The sequence below is a fragment of the Pseudorca crassidens genome, chromosome 21 (assembly GCF_039906515.1).
Source record: "Pseudorca crassidens isolate mPseCra1 chromosome 21, mPseCra1.hap1, whole genome shotgun sequence".
Classification (NCBI taxonomy): domain Eukaryota; kingdom Metazoa; phylum Chordata; class Mammalia; order Artiodactyla; family Delphinidae; genus Pseudorca; species Pseudorca crassidens.
The window spans coordinates 21,178,061-21,194,364 of record NC_090316.1 but is presented as its reverse complement, the minus strand read 5'-3'; the positions used below and the strand labels follow the sequence as shown (position 1 = coordinate 21,194,364).

At 39.1% G+C, this 16,304-nt stretch overlaps 1 protein-coding gene across 2 annotated transcripts in view; it reads left to right on the top strand.

The window, feature by feature from the left end:
* Positions 1 to 16,304, top strand: part of ASAH1 (N-acylsphingosine amidohydrolase 1) — a 45,834-nt gene that overhangs the window by 19,806 nt on the left and 9,724 nt on the right. For both annotated transcript variants that reach the window (XM_067721492.1, XM_067721493.1), the window contains 4 exons: positions 8,467 to 8,557; positions 8,967 to 9,053; positions 12,690 to 12,768; positions 16,000 to 16,074. In XM_067721492.1, coding sequence (XP_067577593.1) covers positions 8,467 to 8,557; positions 8,967 to 9,053; positions 12,690 to 12,768; positions 16,000 to 16,074 — 332 coding nt within the window. The remainder of the gene's footprint in view (positions 1 to 8,466; positions 8,558 to 8,966; positions 9,054 to 12,689; positions 12,769 to 15,999; positions 16,075 to 16,304) is intronic.

Below are 16,304 nucleotides of genomic sequence, written 5' to 3'. Positions count from 1 at the left end.
ACAAGCCTCTTAGATAGCATCATCCACCACAGGGCAGACAGCAGAAGCAAGAGAAACTACAGTCCTGCAGCCTGTGGAACAAAAACCACATTCACAGATAGACAAGATGAAAAGGCAGAGGACTATGTACCAGATGAAGGAACAACATAAAACCCCAGAAAAACAACTAAATGAAGTGGAGATAGGCAACCTTCCAGAAAAAGAATTCAGAATAATGATAGTGAAGACGATCCAGGACCTCAGAAAAAGAATGAAGGCAAAGATTGAGAAGTTGCAAGAAATGTTTAACAAAGATCTAGAAGAATTAAAGAACAAACAAACAGATGAACAATACAATAACTAAAATGAAAAATACACTAGAAGGAAACAGCAGCAGAATAACTGAGGCAGAAGAATGGATAAGTGATCTGGAAGACAGAATGGTAGAATTAACTGCCACTGAAGAGAATAAAGAAAAAAGAATGAAGACAGCTTAAGGGACTTCTGGGACAACGTTAAACACAATATTCGCATTATAGGGGGCACAGACGGAGAAGAGAGAGAGAAAGGACCTGAGAAAATATTTGAAGAGATTATAGTTTAAAACTTCGCTAACATGGGAAAGGAAATAGCCACCCAAGTCCAGGAAGTGCAGTGAGTCCCATACAGGATAAACCCAAGGAGAAACATGCCGAGACACATAGTAATCAAATTGGGCAAAATTAAAGACAAAGAAAAATTATTGAAAGCAGCAAGGGAAAAATGACAAATAACATAGAAGGGAACTCCCATAAGGTTAACAGCTGATTTCTCAGCAGAAATTCACAAGCCAGAAGGGAGTGGCATGATTTACCTAAAGTGCTGAAAGGGAAGAACCTACAGCCAAGATTACTCTACCTGGCAAGGATCTCATTCAGATTCGATGGAGAAATCAAAAGCTTTACAGACAAGCAAAAGCTAAGAGAATTCAGCACCACCAAACCAGCTCTACAACAAATGCTAAGGGAACTTCTCTAAGTGGAAAACACAAGAGAAGCAAAGAACCTACAAAAACAAACCCAAAACAATTAAGAAAATGGTCACAGGAACATACCTATCAATAACTACCTTAAATGTGAATGGATTAAATGCTCCAACCAAAAGACACAGGCTCGCTAAATGGATACAAAAACATGACCCATCTATATGCTGTCTACAAGAGATCCACTTCAGACCTAGGGACAAATACAGACTGAAAGTGAGGGGATGGAAAAAGATACTCCATGCAAATGGAAATCAAAAGAAAGCTGAAGTAGCTTTCAGCTACTCATATCAGATAAAATAGACTTTAAAATAAAGAATGTGGGCTTCCCTGGTGGCGCAGTGGTTGAGAGTCTGCCTGCCGATGCAGGGGACACAGGTTCGTGCTCCAGTCCGGGAAGATCCCACATGCTGCGGAGTGGCTGCGCCCGTGAGCCATGGTTGCTGAGCCTGCATGTCTAGAGCCTGTGCTCCGCAACGGGAGAGGCCACAACAGTGAGAGGCCCACATACCCAAAATAAATAAATAAATAATAAAGAAAGAAAGAATGTTACAAGAGACAAGGAAGGACACTACATAATGATCAAGGGATGAATCCAAGAAGAAGATATAGCAATTATAAATACATATGCACCCAACATAGGAGCACCTCAATACATAAGGCAACTGCTAATAGCTGTAAAAGAGGAAATTGACAGTAACACAATAATAGTGGGGGACTTTAACACCTCACTTACACCAATGGACAGATCATCCAAAATGAAAATAAATAAGGAAAGAGAAGCATTAAATGACACAATAGACCAGGTAGATTTAATTGATATTTATAGGACATTCCATCCAAAAACAGCAGATTACACTTTCTTCTCAAGTGCATACAGAACATTCTCCAGGATAGATCATATCTTGGGTCACAAATCAAGCCTTAGTAAAATGTAAGAAAATTGAAATCATATCAAGCACCTTTCTGACCTCAACACTATGAGATTAGAAGTCAGTTACACGGAAAAATACATAAAAAACACAAACACATGGACGCTAAACAATATGTTACTGAATAACCAAGACATCACTGAAGAAATCAAAGAGGAAATCAAAAAATACCTAGAGACAAATGACAATGAAAACACAACGATCAAAACCTGTGGGATGCAGCAAAAGCAGTTCTAAGAGGGAAGTTTATAGCTGTACAAGCCTACCTCAAGAAACAAGAAAAATCTCAAACAATCTAACCTTGCACCTAAAGGAACTAGAGAAAGATGAACAAACAAAACCCAAGGTGAGCAGAAGGAAAGAAATCATAAAGATCAGAGCAGAAATGAATGAAATAGAAACAAAGAAAACAATAGCAAAGATCAATAAAACTAAAAGCTGGTTCTCTGAAAAGATAAACAAAATTGATAAACCATTAGCCAGACTCATCAAGAAAAAGAGGGAGAGGACTCAAATCAATAAAATTAGAAATGAAAAACGAGAAGTTACAACAGACACCGCAGAAATACAAAGCATCCTAAGAGACTACTACAGGCTATGCCGATAAAATGGACAACCTGAAAGAAATGGACAAATTCTTAGAAAGGCATAACATTCCTTGCCAGACATAACCAGGAAGAAATAGAAAATATGAACAGACCAATCACAAGTAATGAAATTGAAACGGTGATTAAAAATCTTCCAACAAACAAGAGTCCAGGAACAGATGGTTTCACAGGTGAATTCTGTCAAACATTCAGAGAAGAGCTAACACCCATCCTTCTCAAACTCTTACAAAAAATTGCAGAGGAAGGAACACTGCCAAACTCATTCTATGAGGCCACCATCACCCTGATACCAAAACCAGACAAAGATACTACAAAAAAAGAAAATTACAGACCAATATCACTGATGAATGTAGATGCAAAAATCCTCAGCAAAATACTAGCAAACAGAATCTAATAACACATTAAAAGGATCATACTTCATGATGAAGTGGGATTTATCCCAGGGATGCAAGGATTCTTCAATACACGCAAATCAATCAATGTGATACACCATATTAACAAATGGAAGAATAAAAACCATATGATCATCTCAATAGATGCAGAAAAAGCTTTTGACAAAATTCAACACCCATGTATGATAAAAACTCTCCAGAAAGTGGGCATAGAGGGAACCTACCTCACCATAATAAAGACCAGATACGACGAACCCACAGCAAACATCATTCTCAATGGTGAAAAACTGAAATGAAAGCATTTCCTCTAAGATCAGGAATGAGACAAAGATGTCCACTCTCACCACTATTATTCAACATAGTTTTGGAAGTCCTAGCCATGGCAATCAGAGGAGAAAAAGAAATACAAGAAATACAAATTGGAAAAGAAGAAGTAAAACTGTCACTGTTTGCAGATGACATTATACTGTACATAGAGAATCCTAAAAATGCCACCAGAAAACTACTAGAGCTAATCAATGAATTTGGTAAAGAAACAGGATACAAAATCAGTGCACAGAAATCTCTTTCATTCCTATACACTAATGATGAAAAATCTGAAAGATTAAGGAAACATTCCTATTTACCATTGCAACAAAAAGAATAAAATACCTAGGAATAAACCTACCTTGGGAGACAAAAGACCTGTATGCAGAAAACTATAAGTCACTGATGAAAGAAATTAAAGATGATACAAACAGATAGATATACCATGTTCTTGGATTGGAAGAATCAGTACTGTGAAAATGACCAAACTACCCAAAGCAATCTACAGATTCAGTGCAATCCCTATCAAATTACCAATGTCATTTTTTAACAGAACTAGAAGAAAAAAATCTTAAAATTTGTATGGAGACACAAAAGACCCCGAATAGCCAAAGCATTCTTGAGGGAAAAAAACAGAGCTGGAGGAATCAGACTCCTTGACTTCAGACTATACTACAAAGCTACAGTAATCAGGACAATATGGTACTGGCACAAAAACAGAAACATAGATCAATGGAACAAGATAGAAAGCCCAGAGATGAACCCACGCACCTATGGTCAACTAATCTGTGACAAAGGAGGCAAGGATATACAATGGAGAAAAGACAGTCTCTTCAATAAGTGGTGCTGGGAAAACTGGACTGCTACATGAAAAAGAATGAAATTAGAACACTCCCTAACACCATACACAAAAATAAACTCAAAATGGATTAAAGACCTCAATGTAAGACCAGGCACTATAAAACTCTTAGAGGAAAACATAGGAAGGACACTCTTTGACATAAATCACAGCAAGATCTGTTTTGATCCACCTCCTAGAGTAATGGAAATAAAAACAAAACTAGGGCTTCCCTGGTAGCGCAGTGGTTGAAAGTCTGCCTGCCGATGCAGGGGACGCAGGTTCGTGTCCCGGTCCAGGAAGATCCCACATGCCACGGAGCGGCTGGGCCCATGAGCCATGGCTGCTGAGCCTGCGCGTCCGGAGCCTGTGCTCCACAACGGGGGAGTCCACAATAGTGAGAGGCCTGCGTACCGCAAAAAATAAATAAATAATAAAACAATAAACAAATGGGACCTGATGAAACTTCAAAGGTTTTGCACAGCAAAGGAAACCATAGACAAGACAAAAAGAAAACCCTCAGAATGGGAGAAAATATTTGCAAAGGAATCATCGAACAAAGGATTAATCTCCAAAATATATAAACAGCTCATGTAGCTCAATATTAAAGAAACAGGTAACCCAATCCAAAAATGGGCAGAAGACCTAAATAGATATTTCTCCAAAGGAGACATACAGAAGGCCAAGAAGCACATGAGAAGCTGCTCAACATCACTAATTATTAGAGAAATGCAAATCAAAACAACAATGAGTTATCACCTCACACCAGTTAGAATGGGCATCCTCAGAAAATCTACAAACAACAAATGCTGGAGAGGGTGTGGAGAAAAGGGACCCCTCTTACACTGTTGGTGGGAATGTAAATTGATACAGCCACTATGGAGAACAGTATGGAGGTTCCTTAAAAAACTAAAAATAGGGCTTCCCTGGTGGCGCAGTGGTTGAGAGTCCGCCTGCCGATGCAGGGGACACGGGTTTGTGCCCCGGTCCGGGAAGATCCCACATGCCACGGAGCGGCTGGGCCCGTGAGCCATGGGCGCTGAGCCTGTGCATCCAGAGCCTATGCTCCACAACGGGGGAGGCCACAACAGTGATAGGCCTGCGTACCGCAAAAAAGCAAAAAACTAAATATAGAATTACCATATGATCCAGCAATCCCACTACTGGGCATATACCCAGAGAACACCATAATTTAAAAAGACAAATGCACCCCAGTGTTCATTTCAGCACTGTTTACAATATCCAGGTCATGGAAGCAACCTAAATGCCCACTGACAGACAAGTGGATAAAGAAGTTGTGATATATATATACAATGGAGTATTACTCCACCATAAAAAGGAACGAAATTGGGTCATTTGTTGAGACGTGGATGGATCTGGAGACTGTCATACAGAGGAAAATAAGTCAGAAAGAGAAAAACAAATATTGTATATTAATGCATGTATGTGGAACCTAGAAAAATGGTACAGATGAACCGGTTTGCAGGGCGGAAGTTGAGACACAGATGTAGAGAACAAACGTATGGACACCAAGGGGGGAAAGCCTTGGGGGGGTGGGGATGGTTTTGTGATGAATTGGGAGACTGCGATTGACATGTATCCGCTGATGTGTATAAAATCTATGACTAATAAGAACCTGCTGTATAAAAAAAAAAGTAAAATTCAAAAAAAAAAATAATAATACCAATGCTATGGAACTTCCCTGGCAGTCCAGTGGTTAAGAATGCGAGCTCCCGATGCAGGGGGCACAGGTTCAGTTCCTGGTTGGGGAACTAATAAGATCCCACGTGCTGCACGGCACAGCCTAAATAGATAAATAAATACCGATGCTGCTAAGTATTTTTTGCATATTTCATGTAATCTTCACTGCTCTCATAAGGTAAATACTCTTTATTTCTCTAGGAAATTGAGGTGCAGATGTTAAATACTGAAATACTTTAGAAGAGTGTTGAATGAGAAGTGAAACATGGGATTATAGTTAGCCAAAATCATAGTAAGCTTTAGCTATTAAAATAATTTTCTGAATCAGATTAATAACAGTTTTGTCAAGGAATTCTGATGAGTGGAGATTTTACTGTAGGGAGGCTTCTGGGGTCTTCCCACTCCCACTTAATCATAATCCTCTGCTGTAATGAGTTTGTCCTCTCCATTTTTACTTTGGAATCCTATACTGGAAAAGAATCAGGAGTTCATCGCAGATATAGGGGCATGTTTTGGGTTTTGTTGGAAGTTACGCGGGGAGAAGCAGCTGATTGGAGTTCACAGGTAGAACACGTGTCTTATGACGGTGCCACCAACGTGCTTGCGTCCGGCGGGCTGCTGATTTACCATTGCTCCTAGACGAGGAAATCCAAATGCGTGCTGGCGGAGAGGCGAGGGAGTTGTAGCCCCTGCCATAACAGGAGGAACAGTCATTATTGTACTGAATTGTGGGACAGAATTTCACGTGTGAAATTATGGTTAGAAGCTGAATTCAGTTGTTTTTATATAAAGCTTTTTTCTGGGATTTAAGTGTTACAGTATTTAATATAGATATCAGCTACTAAGGAAATGGGAGGTTGAAAGTGCTTTGAGAAAAACAAAATTCAATCTTGTGATTTGGTTTAGATGTATGTTTCCAGAATTGCCTGTGCTTTCCTTTTCTGTCTAAATCACAACGTGAGTGGCTTCTGGTTAACAGTTTCATAGAACCGTATACATACGCCCAGGCCCCAAGCTCAGCAACGTGAATCAAGTAATTATTCATGACTCTAGAAGTATAAATAGGACTGCAATTCTTGACTTTTAGGAGCTAACTCATACTCCCTTAACCCATCCCTGCTGTACACATAAGTCTGGATTTATGTCTGTATATTTAAGAGCCTGGTAACATTGTAGCACCCACCAGACCCCACCTTCTGCTTCTCTGAGGCAGGGCAGTAAGGGAGCAAATGCTGGCTATTTTTAGGCCACTTTAAGCTGATCAGTCACTGACTGGCACACCCTTAGAGGCTATTTCAGTTCAGTAGCAAGTGCCAGAAGATAATGTTTCTGTGGCGGCAGAGAATAGTTGTAGAGTTCATCCATCAGGAATAAGGCCCAAATCCACTGGTACAGGAGTGGGTGTTGCTATATCCTCATAGTAGAAATTGCTGTGTGTAAACTGAGGAGTAGGACTTTGAGGAATGGGTATGATCAAACAGTGCTTGGGCTTGGACTTACTACAGAAGACTGAGTGTTGTAGTTTTTCTTATGTCAGGGTTTCCGAAAGCAAGCTCATCACACGAGATGAATTGTGCCGAAACACAGCAGTAGAGGGCTGCCGCTGGCTCAGGCAAAACAGCGCCGTCTGTCCTGCTGTGGTAGCTTTTATTTAAGTATTATCTATGTTTACATTTTAAGACTTGTTTTCTTAACATTCCAGAAATGTCAAAGCAGCGACATATGCTTTTATTGATTATACAAGCAATAATGGGCTTTCTTGAAAACATGCCGTGCTTCGTCCTTGAGCGCAAAAGTAGCACAAGGACATTTCCTTGCGTTCCCACCATTCTGATTATACTGAGGACATCTCATGGATCAGTGCCTGAAGCACTCAATGCTTATTTGCAGGCCCCTGGTTTGCGGGGGGGGGGGGCGGGGGGCTCAAAACATCCAGGACTGTTTACAGTTCTGGCTTATTCACATGCCCCCGGTTTGCCGGGGGGGCTCAAAGCAATCAGGACTGTTTGCAGTTCTGGCTTATTCGCCAGCCCCCAGTTTGCTGGGGGGGGGGGCTCATGGGTCACATCTCCTTTCCATGTCCTCAGTTATTCCACTACAACTGAGAAGAGAGGAAAGAGAGGAAGTACAGTAGGAAGAGTAGCATGACCGAGGGAATGGTAAAGTTTCTTGAAGCCAGTCATGGGAAGCTCATACACTGTGTTGCCACTCTGGGGGCTTAAAAAGTGACCTTACTGAAGCCAGCGCTGGAGTCAGTGGTTTGACAGTAGTGTTAAGACCGTCTAAGAGGGAATTCTGAGACTGGGAAACCAACTGGGGAAGTGCCCAGAGCCTAGACTAAATCTTCGTAGAGATTTAGGAGGGAGAAAAGGGCAGATATTTTCTAGCAGTGATATTCAGCTTACGTATAGCTCTTGAGCCAAAGTTGATTATTTTGCCTATCACCACAACACGTTAACCTTCTAGAACATATAATTCTAGGATTTCTAAAATGTCTTGTGATTGTATATACAACATAGGGCAGAAGTGCTGGGTGGGAAATGAGCTTTTTCTACGAGTTTTGGTTTGAGTACCAGTTTCTCTATTGTTATTAAGAATATGTCTCTAACATATCCATATAGATGTAACTGTCTGACCATCATCAAAAAACTGCTTTTAACATTTCAAGATGATACACCTCTCATTACAGCTATAGGGGTCCGGTTCCGTGGTACACTATAAATCTCGATTTACCACCGTACAAAAGATGGCATGAATTGATGGTTGACAAGGCACCAGCGGTATGCTATGATTCTTAAATCTTTTGTTTCTGACTTTACTGGATATAATTGCATTTGAAAGAACACGTCATGATATTATGTACCAAGTATTTTAAGAATCTGCTTTCCATGGTTCTCTGCCATTTACAATAAATGATAGTAGAGGAAAGATGTCATTTCTCTGTAGCGTCTTGCTCTTTTTACTAGCCTTTGCCTTTGTTTCTTTAGCTCATATCATATGCATCATCTAAATGGTTAATCAAATGTCATGTTAAAGATGTGTTTACATATACGCTTTTAAATAGTACTCCTCTATTTAGCTGCATATGGGTAAGTCAGAAGGTCTAGATCTGTTTTCATTATACCAGTATTAATCTTAAATGTCAACACTTCTTTATGTCTCTTATCAACTTTTAAATTTATTTTTCAGCTAAAAGTTATAGTGAATTCCCTGAAAAATATGATAAATGCATTTGAGCCAAGTGGAAAAATTGTGCAGTTAGTGGATCAAAAGTTGGTAAGAAATATTATTTCCTACAGTAAATGTTAAACACACACAGGTACACATATACACACACGAGTTCAGCAAAGGCTCTGTTATTTATTTAAAGGCATAATTTGGACAAGTGTGCTTTTATTCCAGACTACTGTCAAAACTTCAGAGGGACTTAAAATTCTGGGGCTTGGTAATATTACAGTAATAGGACATAAAATAGCATGGCAAATTTTGGCAGTTAGCTGCTCTTTAATGTTTTCTAAAAGTATGAACTGTTTTACAGAGCATTGGGCAAATATCCGTGTTTCATCTGGGAGTACAGCATTTCCTTCTGTGATGTGTACTTAGGTTTGCAAGTTCACTATTGAAAATTTGGGTTTTTCTTAAGTACTTTGCCTGAGCATGTCAAGACACTGAGCGATGTTCTAGATATGACCAAATGACACGCTCAGCCCAGCCCTGCCCCTCAGTAGCTGTGACCATTGAAACGCACTTGGGTTGTGTGTTTCGTGTCTTTGTGCGTTCACCAGACCATTTCATTTCTTGGTCCTGCAGGAAGATTCCATTTCTCAGACCCTTTTTTTATTTAGATGAAACCAGTAGAAAATCTAGGGCCTGGGCCCTAGAGCCCCCAGAGAGATCCTCATCACCCTCTTTCAGTCTGTGCTTTGGGGAAAGGATTGGGGAGGAAACCAAGGCCCTAGGGCAGATGTTTTAACCTCAATAGTGATGACATGTGGGATTGGATAATACTTTGTCATGGGCACTGTCTGTGCATTGTAGGGTGTTGAGCAGCGTCCTTGGCCTCGACTCACTGGGTGCCAGTAGCACCCCTTCAGTTGTGACAACCAAAAATGTCTCTAGACTTCACCAGATCTTCCCGGGGGGAAAGCCATCCCCGGTTGAGAATCATTGTCCTAGAGGCTGGACGTTCCGGGCATACCATTCCTATGACACTTGTACCTGCCAACCACCAAACCTGTTATTCCTCATGTTTGTGCTCTCAGAGCCTTTGATTAAGGCTATCTTTTATGTTCATACTCACCAGACTTCCCCAAAATACAAATGTTGGCAGAAGCAGTAGCAGAAGAGGCCCCCAGATGCCCCAGGTGCCCTAATCCCCCTAACCTGCGTGTCAGCAGGGAAGGCAGCATGCAGAAGGTTTAAGTGCCCAGACTTCGCAATCAGACATTAAGGGTTTTGTTTGTTCTTTAAACATTGGATTTTAAGGTTAGATCAGTCACACACTAGCTGTGTGTCCTTCGACAAGTTTCTTAACATATGCAACTTCAGATTTCTCTCCAGGGAGAATTTACTAATAATACATATTTCATATGGTGGTTGTGAGGATTAAATGACTTACTGTATGTAAAGCCCAGTGCTTGCATGTAAAAAATGGTAAACAACTGTTCAGTAAGTCATTTTCGTCTGTTAAATTGGCAGGAGTGTTCCACTTGTGCAATGCTTTGAATTCCTAGGCAAAAAAATGATTTGCCTAGTTAGATAACATTACATATAATTACCAAGTTAGTGAAAAATGAGACTTGCAAATCTTAAACACATTATCTTAGCAAGAGGCTGTAAGCTTAATTCTTTATCTAATTGTTAGTGAATAGTTGCAGTTGAGAATAAAAGTATATATGAATGGGTAAAGAGGATGTGGCATATATATACATACAATGGAATAATAGCCATAGAAAAGAATGAAATCCTGCCATTTGTGACAACATGGAAAGACCTAGACGGTATTATGCTAAGTGAAATAAGTCAGAGGAGGACAGATACTGTATGTTGTCGCTTACACGTGGAATTTAAAAAACTGAACAAACGTTAAGAAAACAGAAACAGAGTCATACATACAGAGAATAAACAGGTAGTTGCCAGAGGGGAGAGGGGTTGGGGGGAGGAGAGGAACAGGTGAGGGAGATTAAGAGGTACAGACTTAAAGTTACAAAATAAAAGAGTCATGGGTATAAAATGCACAGTGTGGGGAATATAATTAATAATAATAATTTAACGTCTTTTTATGGTGACAGATATAACTAGACTTGATCATTTTTAAATGTATAGAATATTGAATCGCCGTGTTGTGTACTGGGAACTAACATAGTGTTGTAGGTCAATTATACTTCAAAAGCAAAGTAACTCATAGAAAAAGAGATCAGATTCGGGAAGGTGGATTGGATGAAGGTGGTCAAAAGTTACAAACTTCAGTTACAAGATAAATAAGTACTAGAGATGTAATGTACAGCATGATGATTGTAATTAACGCTGCTGTGTGTTACATATGAAAGCTGTTAAAGGAGAAAATCCCAAGAGTTCTCATCACAAGAAAAAAATTTTTTTCTTTTTTTTAAAATTTTATATTTATTTGAGATGATGGATGTTCACTGAATTTATTTTGGTAATCACTAAATGACATATATAAATCAGACCATGCAAAAGAAGTATGTATGTCCACCATTGAATTTGCTCATGTGTCCGTTGTTTGCTAACAGGATGTGGTAATGCATCTCAGCCTAAGATTGGCTGTTAACCTTACAAGTGTTTTGTGAATCACTAGAATACAGATTTGTTGCTATGAGTGTGGGAAGGGAATAGTACATTAGTACCCCTCATCCTTGGGAGATACATTCCAAGACCCCCAGTGGATGCCTGAAACTGTAGATAGTACTGAACCCTATGTGTACTTTGTTTTTTTCCTATAAGTACATACCTATAAGTTTAATTTTTAAACTAGGCACAGTAGGAGATTAACAACAACTAATAATAAAATAGAACAATTATAACAGTACAGTGTAATAAAAGTCACGTGAATGTGCCCTCTCTCTCAAGCTATCATACTGTCCTGTACTCACCCTTCTTCTTTGTGATGATGTGAGATGATTAAATGCTTACATGATGAGATGAAGTGAGGTGAATGAAGTGGGCATTGTGACATACCATTAGGCTACTAGTGACCTGACGTTACTTCAGAAGCAGGAGCATCTGCTTCTGGTGATCCTGGATCATCAAGCCATGACAAAGCTGATGGTTGAATGTCAGGAGCAGACAGTGTCAGTGGTTGGGGACCCCAGGTGGGACAGGGTAGGATGGCAGGAGATTTCATCGTGCTACTCAGAATGGCATGCAGTTTAGTACTCATGAATTGTTTACTTCTGGGATCTTCCATTTAATATTTTTGGGCTGTGGTTGACCATGGGTAACAAACCTCAGACAGCAAGACCACGGTCAAGGAAGGACAGCAGTAATGAGGGTGTGATGTTAATGGCTAGAGGGCAAGTTTGAGCAGAGATGAGGAATGCTTGTTGTGATGTTCCTGTGTTGTGAGCCATGTTAGGACATCCAAGTGGAATTATTCTAGTTCATCTCTCTAGAGAATAGGGTGAACTATAAGGCAGGAAAAAACAATCTGAGAATCATAGGTCTCTGCCTAGTACTTGAGATGAGTTTATGGGGTACACAAGCAAGAGTTATAGGGGCCCAATATTGAGTATAACATAGAATCTTTTAGAAATACATGATGTGAAAGTGCTTTCAAAAGTAAGCTTTGATCATCTATTATGGCAGCAATAGCTAGTACAAATTATATGTAAAAGAACCAAATCTCAAAGCCACACTTTAGGCTGAATGACTGTTGGTGTATTTGTTTTTCAGCCTGGTCTACTTGGCAACTTTCCCGGGCCTTTCGAGGAGGAAATGAAGGGGATTGCAGCAGTTACTGAAATACCTTTAGGTAAAGTTCACCTGGCAGCTTTTTTTTTTTTTGCGGTACGCGGGCCTCTCACTGCTGTGGCCTCTCCCGTTGCGGAGCACAGGCTCCGGACGCACAGGCTCAGCAGCCATGGCTCACGGGCCCAGCCGCTCCGCGGCATGTGGGATCTTCCCGGACCGGGGCGCGAACCCGTGTCCCCTGCATCGGCAGGCGGACTTTCAACCACTGCACCACCAGGGAAGCCCCCACTTGGCAGCTTTTAAAACATTGAATAAAGTACTTAAAATTTTTTTTATTGAGGTATGGTAAACATACAATAAAGTGCACAGATATTAAGTATACAGCGCAATCGAGGTTTTTAAATGCATACATGCGTGTAATCACAGCTCAGAACAAGATACAGAAACAAATTCCAGCAATCCAGCATGCTCCATCCTGCACTTTCGCACAGTTCTGAGTCTCCTGTTAACCACTGTTCTGACTTCACTGTAGATTAATTTTGCCTCTTGAACGTCTTACAAACAGAGCCGAACAGTATGAACTGTTGTCTGGTTTCTTGCACTTATCATTATAGGTAGTAGGCTATTGTATGAATAGGATATTTTTTGTTTGCAGATTTGGGATATTAAGAATAAAGCAGTTATGAACACTCTTGTACATGTCCTTTGATGGGCATACGCACTCATTTCTCTGCGATATGTCCTGGGTCATAGGGTAGCTATATGTTTAGCCTTGTACACTCTGCCAGCCAGTTTTCCAAAGTGATTGTACCCATTGACAGTCAACCTGGTACAAGAGTTTTCGTTTTCTCCACTTGCTAATTCTCCACGTGATAGTCTCAGTCTTTTATTTGGTCCACTTTGTCGAGTGTGTTATATTCGCCCATTATTGTTTAATTTGCATTTCCCTGATGACTAATGAGATTGAACAGTTTTTTGACCTTTTCCTTTCTGCCTTGCTTTCTTCTTCCCTTCCTCCCTCCCTCCCTCCTTCCTTCCTTCATTGTGCTTGTTAAATCTAATGCCCATTTTTATTGGTTTGAAGGAATTCTTTATATGTATACTGATACAGGTCCTTTGTCAGATATATGTATGCCAAACCTTCTCCCACACTGTAGCTTGCATTTATTTTCTTATTGGTGTCTTTTGATGAACAGAAATTCTTAATTTTAATGCAGTCCAATTTTTCAATTTTTTGATGGGTAGTGCTTTTTATGCCCATTTAAGTGATCTTTGCCTACCCCCAAACATATTCTTCTGTGTTTTCTTCTGTATGTTTTTGTTTACTTTTTTCATATAGGCCCATTGTGTATCTTGAATTAACTTTTGCATATGATATGAATTATGGATCAAGGTTCAAGTTTTCTCCAATTGACAATACCGTTTATTAAAAAGACTCTCATTCCCTCAGTAAATTGCAGTGGTGCCTTTGATATAAATCACATGATTGCGTGTATCTGATTCTATTTGGGGACTTTCCACCTAGTTTCATTTGTCTGTTTGTCTTTTCTTACACCAATACTATGCTACTGCAATTACTAAAGCTTTATAGTAAGTCTTAATATCAGGTACTGTAAGTTTTCTAACTTTCTTTTTTTCTTTAAAATTCTCTTAGGTAGTCTAGACCCTTTGCATTTCCACATAAATTTTAGAATCAACTTGACAAAAGAACCTACTGATATTTTCAGTGGGATTATAATCCTGAGTTTTCCAAGCCACAAACTTGGTATATGAGATTTCAGCATTTATTTAGGTTATTGATTTCTCTGAGCAGTATTTTTTTATTTTCAGGGAAGAGGTCTTGCATATCATTCATTCATCAAATCCTTTGTTATATCATTTATCATATTCTTCATATTCATCATATCCTTAAATTAAGTATTGATGTTTTTGGAAGCTGTTTTTAAATTTTCCATTTCCAATTTATAGCACTTAATTTAATGAAAAAGACTTTTTCTGTTGCCCCAAAAGTTTTATTTTTAAGCCATCAAATCAATAGAGTTGTTATTTTAAGTAAACTCTATATACCTTGGTTTTACAAGAGATGACTGAGAATTTCTAAAAATCAATAGTATTTATCAACAAAAGTGGCTAGATTTTTTTTGTTTTTGCTTCTTTAAAAAGATAATTAACATACTAGAAATATGTTTTTTCAGTCTATATGAGAAATGTCTTTAATTCCTTTATTATGTAAAGGACTCTAGCAAATGAATACCACGTATAACTCAAGAGAAAAATGGATTGAGAAGATTAACAGATGAGTCATAATAAAATAAGAGTGGAATTTCACCAAAATAGAAATCAAATGGAAATAAAATAAACATTAGGGTGGGAAAAAAACATATTAAGCTTAACATGTTAACATGAAATGGAACAGAGAAAAAGTGTGTTGTATACCTTCAAATTAAAAGCTGAGTGGTATTATTATTGTACAGGTTAGGAAAAATGTTCAAAAATTAAAAATGTTTTACAATGGAATTTCTTGATAAGCTCAGCACTTATTTTACTGTCTCTTTTCTCACCTTAGAAATATTAGTCACACTCTAAAAACCTGAGCAAAATACATTTTCAGCATCCAGCCAAGACCCAGATGTATTAAATTATCATATTTGAGCCCCCCAAAGAAAACTAAAATGAAGCATATTGTCGAAAACTATGGACATTATGTTGCCGTATAATTCCAACATGCCCAGATGTTCAGCTTGTCCAATAGTTGCTTCTCTGGGGACTCATTTTATCTTGAATCTGCAGAAAGTACAGGCTACTGAGACACCTGCACCCAACCAGCCATTCAGATTCACTCAGACTGTCTGCGGACACTTACGTATGCCCAGGCAGAAACTCACACGGCGATGATATTTCAACCTTTTCTTTCTTTTTTTTTTTTACATCTTTTTTGGAGTATAATTGCTTTACAATGGTGTGTTAGTTTCTGCTTTATAACGAAGTGAATCAGTTATACATATACACATGTTCCCATATCTCCTCCCTCTTGCGTCTCCCTCCCTCCCACCCTCCCCTTCCCACCCCTCCAGGCGGTCACAAAGCAGAGCTGGTCTCCCTGTGCTTTGCGGCTGCTTCCCACTAGCTATCTACCCTACGTTTGGTAGTGATATATGTCCATGCCTCTCTCTCGCTTTGTCACAGCTTACCCTTCCCCCTCCCCATATCTCAACCTTTTCTTAAAAAAAGAATTTTCTAACAATGTCATAGTTCTATATATTGACCAAAAGTTTCCTGTCTTTTCTCATAGGAGAGATTATTTCATTCAATATTTTCTATGAATTTTTTACCATTTGTACTTCAATAATAACAGAAGACAAAGAAGGTAAATAAATGTGTGCTGAGGGAAGGTGGGTGGTACAAGGTACAAAGTAGAAGAAAAATCTTTAACTAAATGAAATTAGAACTTGTAAAATACAGGCTTGCTATGTAAATACCATGTGCATGTTGCATATGGTTTTATAGATCTTGGTAAGTTTTTGAAAGTGAATTGAAAGCTGTTCTTATTTTAAGACCACTGTAATGCCTATTAAAGTTTAATTCAGGTATGCAAAA